The 9475-nt window shown below is 36.2% G+C and overlaps 2 protein-coding genes and 1 non-coding gene across 7 annotated transcripts in view; all 3 read right to left on the bottom strand.

Moving 5' to 3' along the window:
* rpl13 (ribosomal protein L13) overlaps nt 1–2739 on the bottom strand; it is a 6505-nt gene extending 3766 nt beyond the window's left edge. The window contains exons 1-4 of one of the 5 annotated variants that reach the window (XM_024295011.2): nt 2432–2576; nt 1891–2008; nt 1133–1274; nt 326–499 (exon numbers count right to left, since the gene is read on the bottom strand). In XM_024295011.2, the coding sequence (XP_024150779.1) occupies nt 326–499; nt 1133–1274; nt 1891–1994 (420 nt within the window). In that variant the 5' untranslated portion in view covers nt 1995–2008; nt 2432–2576. Of the gene's footprint in view, nt 1–325; nt 500–1132; nt 1275–1890; nt 2009–2268; nt 2401–2431 lie in introns of those variants that run through there. The other 4 variants (XM_024295014.2, XM_024295010.2, XM_024295012.2 and 1 more) reach the window with 4 other exon arrangements.
* LOC112161324 lies at nt 584–662 on the bottom strand. Its single transcript, XR_002921854.1, has one exon. It is a non-coding gene; the product is annotated as a small nucleolar RNA MBII-202 (small nucleolar RNA).
* Nucleotides 2740–5133: 2394 nt separating the features above from the next.
* On the bottom strand, nt 5134–8675 carry gcshb (glycine cleavage system protein H (aminomethyl carrier), b). Its single transcript, XM_024295723.2, has 5 exons — nt 8476–8675; nt 7680–7759; nt 5866–5929; nt 5644–5775; nt 5134–5545 (listed from the first exon to the last, which is right to left on the bottom strand). The coding sequence occupies exons 1-5, from the start codon at nt 8624–8626 to the stop codon at nt 5448–5450; spliced, it is 525 nt and encodes a 174-aa protein (XP_024151491.1). The 5' UTR covers nt 8627–8675; the 3' UTR covers nt 5134–5447.
* Between the last annotated feature and the right edge of the window lie 800 nt (nt 8676–9475).

Here is a 9475-nt window from a genome sequence, read left to right as displayed (position 1 = left end):
GGGACTTGTATATGCTGCTGTCAAAATTAACATAATATAAATATATGTCAGTTACAATTGATGTCATTTTTGTGTGCTATATTTTAGAAATGAAATGACCACAAAAAATATAAATTGCATTTTTCTAAACCATAAAGTTGGACTGTGTGGTTTTGGTCTGTAAGAAACTGGACCAAACTGCTCTTTTAGCACTAAAGGTTGCAGACCCCAGGGTTAAGTCCACTAAAATATTGAAAATGACACTAAGTATTTAGAAAAACGCTAAAACTGACAAAACATTCAAGCAGCATTTGAACCTCGTCTTCTAAATCCCACACAAACTTACAGAGCTGTCTCCCTTCTTGGGTGCAGAGGCCTTCCTGGGGAACAGGATGAGTTTGGAGCGGTACTCCTTCAGGCGCTGCACGTTGGCTTGAAGAGACTCTGTGGATCTGTTGCGGCGGCGGGGGTCAACTGCGATGCCAATGGTGCGGGCCGTCTTTTTGTGGATGCCTGCTGCCTGCAGATGATGAAACAAAGAGAATTAAAGCCACTCGTCCACACATTCTTTGATGAAATAATCATGAAAGTCACTTTTTTTTTTTTTTATTAGAAGCAGTCATCAGAAAAACAGTTCAAAGTATTCATCAAATCATTACAGAGATTCCGGAGATTTGTCATCATCTGACTGCAACCAAAACACACAAACTAAGAGTTCAATCATGTACATACACCAAATATAATGACTGAGTTTAACCAGTAATAGTTTATCTCAAATTCTTGGTTGCTGAAGCCTGATAGCATGTCACATTCCTAAACTACTAATGTTTATTGTTTTATAATGCCTGATCCAAAACTCTAAACAAACTTCAAATACAATAATATGAAAGCAGGAATTTCTTATGAAAGAATTAAATTCTGCCAACCCAACCGGTCACAGTTGAAGCAAAATGGATTATACTGGCAAAGTAAATTTTTGGTGACAATTTCTGGGGCTTTTATAGTTTAAAGCTAAGTTGACATGCTTCACACTTCATCTCTGACATTTACCAAAGTCTGCTTTGACTTTTTCTTTTTTTTATAAAGGACATTATTTGAAAGAAAAAAAAAGAAACTCGTGTTTTTTATTAGGTATTTTACAATAAATTCTTACCTTAAGTTCCTCAAGAGTGAAGCCACGTCCGGCACGAACCTTGGTGTGGTACCTGATTGTGGGACACCTGACCTGTGGCCTGAGTGGTCCAGCAATAGGACGAGGAGCAATGCGCCGCGCCTTGGCTTGACGAGCCTTTCGCCTGAGGAGGAGAGTTCGAGTTAATTATAGTTTGTGAAGAGAACAAAAACAATTATCATAATCTCCATAATATATATTCTAACTTCTATATTTCAAAACACTACAGGTGCATCATTTAAGCCGGAGCAAATCACTTTCCAATGCACTTGCCCTGAAATAAAACTTTATTTTACTAATAATATAACAAGTGCCCGACAAAGACAGTACATTATTAGAATAAAAATTTTGAAGAAGCAGCCAAAGCAACAATTTTTGTGGAAGGAATGAACAACAAATTACTTTAGGTCAGACACTTCACTACAATAAAGTAGTAAATAATTTAAAGACAATTTGAGCACACAAAACACATACCCAGCGTTTATAAAATACTTTAAAACACAGTGGACGGCAAGTACAAATCAAGACCGACAGCAAAAGAGCTGGGTAATTTATGAACCTGCCTTTGGATTGCTGTATTACTCAATTAACTACACCTTTGAATTTCACAGATGCTAATTCAACAAAATGTGAATTCTAAACTTGATAATAATATCATCTGAACCCCGAATCGTGGGTGATCCCTGCAGCTGCTTTAGGCTAACAGATGAAGTTAGCATCAAACTGTGAATGGTTCTTACCTGCGGATCTTTCTGGCAGGCTGGTTAAACCAGGTGCGAACTCTTCTCTGCCAGTCTTTGTGGAAATGGGGGTTCAAGATCATTCCATTCCGGCTGGGGGCCATGGCTGCTTACCTCTCTGCAACACAGCGTGGCAAGTAAGTACACACCGTCATGCCGGCATACTGACACTCCAAGCAAGGAGGCTAGCTGACATGCTAACACCTGTAAAAGCGTCTTAGTCAATGAAAACATGATCGACATAGACGCATTTATGTGATACACGTTAAAATGTGCGTTAATATTGCTGACGTTTATTCAATTACTGCTTAAACGTGAGGCTAAAGGGATGAGTGGTCTGGAAACGCTAACAGAAGCTACTGGACTTAGCTTACACACCAAAAACATTTGATTTCAGATGTACGTGGGTAATAATAGTCACATAGTTTAAAAGTTGACAAAACACAGTTTCTCCGTGTATGACCCAATCTGATATTTTCTTTTTACAAACGAAGGATTGATGCAGATTGCTAAAAAATATTGTCAGGATAACCAATCATACCTACGAGGGAGGAAAATGGCCGAAAGGAAAAAGGAAGTAGAGACGCGGTGGATTGTGGGATATGAAAGAACCAGCCAATGGGTGGCAGATCAAAGAGTGCGTGAATGAGAGTATTCACTCCTTCTACAAAACAAGTTTGTACGAAATGCGGAGATTTGGAGATCTTGTGCCCTGGCGTGTTTGATTCACATTGCTGCTGCAGCGAAATATAAGGCTAAAAACTTTGCTCCGGCGTGATTTATATGATTTTAAAAAGTTACTTAAATTGATTGTTTTGACGTAGCACTTAGACCAAAAACTGAGACGATAAAACCCAAACACGTCTTGAACAGGCGCCCCTACGGAGCCCCTAAAGAGACATAGAGTGAGAGGGGAAAAAAGAAAAACTAGTCAATTGTGCGCATTAGTAAATATCTGGCGCAAACAAGACATTATTATTGTTATTATTTTCAATGTCAATGTCCCTTAGAGGCTCTGTAAGTTTTACATGACCTGCAGATTTGTTGTATTTTTTTTTCAAAGAAGACAGGTGGAGTTGTTAAGATGTTCCAGCTCCACTCATCCCCATTTTGTAAGTCAAGAATACTGAAATTTAAAGGTTGATGTTCTCTGCAGACACTGCTGGTAATGTTTAAGACCAAAAATTTTATGTTGCCACATAGTTTACATAATATTTTTGCAATAAATAATGGAAACAGTAGAAGAATTTATGACTAAGGTACCTAAAGTAAAAACTACACTTAAATGACTATTTCCTTTGCTGGGGTTAAAACATGGAATGCATTGGATAGTGAGCTGAAAAAGGGTTTAACTATTGTGTTTTAAGTTTAAATGTAAAAACAAAATGATTGATTTGTATGCAGCACGACATTAATATTGTGTTCCTGTCTGTGATATTGTTTTTATTACGGGTTTTCATTTCGTGTTTGTTTTGATTTGTGTTTTGTTTTGATTATGCACACTCATTTAGTCATATGTTGGCATTATTAATAAGAGTGGGGTAGGGATTTAAGAGACTTTGTCTTCATCCTCCAGTTCTTCCTTAGTAGTACATTGTATGTATTGTACATTCTAACTGAAAAAAGAACAAATAAATACGTAATAAAATAATAATTAGCAGTTAGTTAAAGTAACATGGTATAAACGTAATACATACACATACAATAATTAGATGTTAGATTTTTTGCATGTTTAAAATATTTGAAGTGGCTGATATCAAGAAGTCCTACCAATGGCAAGAGAGGGCTGGCCTGCAGGACAGCACAGAAGCTCTGATCCTGAGCACCAGAGCGAGAGAGAGCAAATATCCTGTGGGACTTCCAGATACTGACAGACAGGATGGTAATGGAGAACCAACCAGACATTGTATTGGTGGATAAAGAACAGAGGAAAGCATGTGGTGGATGTGGCAGTACCAAGTGATGGTAACATCAGGAAGAAGAAAGATGAGAAACTGGAGAAATACCAGGGACTCAGAGAGGAACTGGAGAAAGCTTTGAAGGTGAAAGGATAGTGGTACCTGTGGTAATTGGAGCACTCAGGGCTGTAACCTCTAAACTGAAGGAGTGGCTACAACAGATCCCTGAAAATACCTGACATCTCAGAAAACAGCAGTGCTAGGAACAGCTAAGATACTGCGCAGGACCCTCAAGCTCCCAGGCCATGTATATATATATATATTTCTGTTTTATCAGATTGAGGTACTTTTGAAGAAAAAACAGTTTTTTCTTCAAAAGTACATCAATGTTATAAAACACAGCAGGAAACCAGTTCTGATAGTGCAAAGATATTTAATAAACATGTTTATTAAATGTGCATCATGTTGAGTTTTGGTCACTGTTTCTTTAACCCCCATCCTCAGCAGAGTGTTTGATTGTTTATATTTTATTTTACCTTGTATTGACATGCCTTCAGAATTGATTTCTTGTTTTGTTAAAACTGAACTTTAAATTCTGTTTCCTGTTAATTAGGTTCCAAAAACATTTTAGATGTGCCTTTGGCTCAATTTACATGCAGATATGGGCTTTTATAATGTATTTAGACATTTTTTACAACAGTTTTACAGTCATTGAAATTCTGAATTAGTTTTGTAAGGAGGTGACAGATTTATCCATGTTTTTGCATAAGATGCTTACAAAGCTAAGGTTTCCAATCAACTTTATTCTGTCAGCACACTATTCTTACTTCAAGCGGCAGTGACCTCATTAAGGAGTTTGTGTTTGAGTATACTTTAAAAGTTGTGCTTTTTCCAGTTTGAAAACTATTAAGTGGCCAGCAACTAAAAAGTTAAACTAAATGCACTGGGAAATGTCAACAAAAATAAATTATAATGTTAATTTGAAGTAACTCAAGCCTACTTTGTTCTTTTGTACTGAAACAAAAGAACAAACATTTGAAAATGCTCATTTGAAAGGAATACATTTGTGTCTAAACATTTGATGAGGAAAAAAGTAATAAGGCTGTAAAGTTTAAAATAACTTAAAATCATTTACTTTTTCTGAAAAAAAAAGTAATTTTTTTTTAGTCAGTGTTTGCAAACCCACTAACAAATTAATCATTAATAAACTAGTATTTGCAATCTCAGTTTATCTTAAACCAAGAACAAGGGTCAAGGTGTGCAGAATAATAATAAGGCATCAGAAGGTCCTATCACTTCATGTTGAGATCTGACTAAATGTGTGCAAACAATACACTGGCACAGATTTAGTGTAACTGACACAAATGTCAGCAATTTTATTTCAAACTTTGATTCTTAAAAATAAATCAACAAATACAGGAACATCAAACCCATGTTTCCCCAGTTTTACCACAAATTAATCTGCATGAAGAGTGAAGCAACACAATCAAGACCCATAAGTGCTGACAAATTTGAGATAAGGAGCCCTTAAAATTTGTTTTACATTCAGAAAAATCCTAACTTTTTCGGGAAACATACTTATAAATTTATATGACACAGTGTCTAGTACCGGAATAAATACCACAAAAGAGGCAGCGTGATGTTATCATCCAGGTCGTCTCATTCTTCCAGGGATTTAATAAATTTATCATATGCAGCTTGATCCATGAGGGCATCAACTTCTTCAGGCTTTTCAATGGTCATTTTGATGAGCCATCCTGAAAACAGACAAACAACGTCACTTTTTAAATGAATAACTTGATAAATGTACTAAATTCCAAAAATGGGATGAAATGAAAATTGCCAGGACAGATACCCTCTGCGTAGCAATCTGTATTAACAAGTCCAGGATTTTCTGCCAGTCGTGTGTTGATCGCAGTCACTTCTCCTGTCAGCGGCGAGTAGAGCTCACTGGCAGCCTTTACGCTCTCTAAGGCACCAAACTCGTCTACAACAGCAGCAGGAAGGCACAAAAAAAAAGACAGGCGGTTCTAGACACTGTTGTGCAAATCTTTGCAAGCGCATGTCAGGGTCTTACCCATCTGTTCAAGTCTTTGGCCAACTTCAGGGAGTCCACAGTAAACCACATCACCTAATGCATCCTGATATGATACAAATAAAACAATAAGTCATACAATTATAGAGTAAATAAAAAAATAAGATAAATGGTTAGGGGCTGCACAGAGGCGAAGTGGTTGGCACTCTTACCTCACAGCTCTTTGGCATTATTTGGAATGCTTTGATTTGTTAATTTTCACACTTTATTATTTTATTTTATGCTTCCTGTTTCCTTCAAAGGATGACAGCAACTTCCAATCAATCTGAAAGGATTAGGATTCCTCCATTTTACAGTGAGGACCAGCGTTCACATGGGTGAAAGTCCAACGGGATGTGTGACGGCAGGCCTCACACAGCAACTAATCTTGAACAGAATTCATTGAAGTGAAAAGAAAAATGATGGTACTGCAATGAAGAAGTCACAGTCCAGATTGAAATTCACGCTGTAAACAATTAGAATGAGCTAAATTATCTTTAGAAAGAAAAACAGCCTTTAATTTTCTACCAATATCTGACTTAGCATTAATCCAAGTTACTGACCGACCCTATTAGTGAATGAGGTTTACTCAGAATTTCATGCACTTCAAGACTTTGGCTTTGTTTTTTTGACACAGGTGCTGACACTGTGTATCATGTCACATGATGCTGTTTATTTAAGACTCAAATGAGCAAACTGTGACTCTGTTGACACTGATTTTCTGTGTGTACTGAGGTGGAAAAAAAGCTTAAAAACATAAAAATGCTGCATAGATTTAACTGACAGTCAGAGACGTTTTCTAAAATCAACAAGTTGGATTCAGTGACATTTTTTACAGGTAAAATACATTTTTTATAAATAAATTGTAAAAAATATTAGATAGCTTTTAAAGATTTTTTTATGTGAGCTGTTAAATAGCATTTATTAAAAAGATAGACATCTAATAGGAATTTATCATAATAATGGATTATTTATTTATTTATTTTTTCTATCCATATTAAATTTAGAATCGAAACAAAGATAGAAAAAAAAGAGGGATAAACAGAACATTTTGATGGGAAAGTCTGCGATGAACATCATCTAAAATCCAATGTCCAACCATCTTATGTTTTTCATTTTATCTGAGTGATTTATTCACATGATCTAAAACTAAATTTATTTTACATAAAAAAAGCATACATTCTAAGGGTGTAGGGAAAAATTGATTTGCAGATATATCACGATACACGACAAGATTTAAACAAAAAAAAGACATTACTTATCTTTATCAACCTCCAGAACTTATTGGTTAATGAGCAAGACGTTATTTAGAGTCCATAATTTGAGTTTAAAATGTTGATTAAATCCCTTTTTTTGTTACATTTTGAATTTCCAATTTTCTCTTATTACAGTATTCCTAGAATAATATCACTAAATCGCACTAAACTGGCACATTTATTTAGAATATTTAACTAAATTGAACTAAATGCGAGCAAATCTATTGCAACATTTATGAATTTAGGAAATTCAAAGATTTTTTTGGAATGTTTACAACAGGATCTTGTAAGTCAATGTATAATACAGTACAGTACAGTATCACATCAGTCACTCTACCAGATAACTCCTGTCTTCATTCACATCTTTGTCTTGCCGACCTATAGAGCCACGGCAAACTAATCACTAGTCTCAAACAAAAGTAATAAAGCAGTAAATGGTCCTGATATAGTAAAGCTGCTAAGAGCAAAGTGCAGTTCGAACGTGTTTTCAGATAGGAATCAGTGAAACTCTGCACAAAGAGCAGAAAAGATAAACAAGCAAATTCACCCACAAAAACTTACCTGAGCATAATTGCTAATTCCAACAGTGCCGATTCCTCCCTCCACCTGCACCCATTCATGTTTCTCAGTGAACTTTAGGGCTGCAAAAAGAAGAAAAACATCAACAGAACAGTTATGCAGACTCTGAAAGAGTGAAGGGGAAGAGTAAAATAATGTGAAGCTACAATGAGTCTTTGTAACCTCAAGTGAGGCTAAATCAGTGAACAAACTCAAAGTAAAAATGCATGTCCAAAGAACAAAGAGCTGCACTATGGACCACATATCTTACGCAATACTGTGAATGGAATGAAAAATAAATCAACATCAAGGGATTATTTTGCATGTGCAATTTTTGAGTTATAACTGAAAGAAAAAGCTTCAAAGTGACTGATGTTTTTTTTCTTTTAAAGCTGGCCTATTGACAGTGCCCTGAGGGGAATACAGGAATGCCTCCCCAGTTTACAATGGAGTGTGCACAAAAGCAGACTGCTGGCTCTGAAGGATGCTGATGCATGAGCAGCCATTCAGAAAGGCACTCTTAAAATAACAGCAAATCTATTCAAACATTAAAAAAAGCAAAAAGTTGGGCTTTGACAGGCTCTCACTCACATGAGAGAATGGTATGCTTTAGCCAGAGCAACATGTGGCCATCTTTCAACAAACTAATAAATAATCATCCAAATAAATCAGAATAAAAGTTGTAATATAGTGTTCTATCCTATTATATACTACTCTATGCAACCACAATCCCTGATCATCGACTGAATCCACATGCTGGAGAGTAAAGCTTCATTTATTCAGTTCTTTATTGTTTTACCTGTTGACAGGACTGAGCACGTGCTGAATGTCCGCCGCGTGCCGCTCACCCACCGCAACCGAGCCGCGTGAACCCGCCCTGCAGACGAGAGGAGAGGCAGCCTGGGCGAGAAGTTTGCGGAGAGGCACCGCAGCGTCGCTCTCATCGCCATCTTCACTCACTGTGTGTGCGCAGGTGCGTGCGCGTGAGAGAGAGAGAGTAGTAGAGCCGGACACACCAGGCGGGGGCGCGCACCATCCCGCTGTCAGCGCGCTCCCGCCGGTGGAGTCCAGTAGGCCTAAAATAACATCAAATTTTACTTAATATAATAAAAAGTATGTAAATAAATAAATATATTTATATATTTTGATTGACCCGCATCGTTTGTTGATGTGATTAATTTTTCATAATAAATTAGGCAAAGATTTAACAATTTTGGCAGCAATTGCCTAATTTGATATACATAATATTAAAATTATCCAAGCTAAGTTAAGACAAATGGAAAAAAAAATGCATGTCTTATAAAATTTTTTTACAGGCAATTCATTTCCTATTGGTTTTCATTACACTGTCAATTTTAATTTAAAAAATAGTCATAAATTGTAAGAAATGCATATAAAGAATATGTCATTCAACACATTAAAGTAATCATATTTAAAAGAGTGTACCACCGCCTTTTTTGTTGTAATATTACTTAGTAGCCTTTAATAAATTTCTCAAACTGTTTTGGGTTTTAATTTAGATTATTTTTCCCCCACAAAGTTGCAGTTATGGTTACATGAGTCAATTCCTTTTACAAATTTTAGACAAATTTCTATTCCTTTTTAATTTAAAAAGTTTCTTTTTTTATGTTTTTTTTTTGCACATTTGGAGGCAAGTGGTTGTAATTACATTTAATAGTATAAATAATTAAGACTAATCAGAAAACCTAAATGAATAGAATGTATTGCATATAGCTGCTTGAGGGTCTGCTGGGAACGTCTGGCTGAGCCCTCCGTCAGGGAGGTCTTTAACTCCCACA

The sequence above is a fragment of the Oryzias melastigma genome, linkage group LG3 (genome assembly GCF_002922805.2).
Source record: "Oryzias melastigma strain HK-1 linkage group LG3, ASM292280v2, whole genome shotgun sequence".
NCBI classification, from domain to species: Eukaryota; Metazoa; Chordata; class Actinopteri; order Beloniformes; family Adrianichthyidae; genus Oryzias; species Oryzias melastigma.
This window is presented reverse-complemented; position numbering and strand designations above follow the sequence as displayed.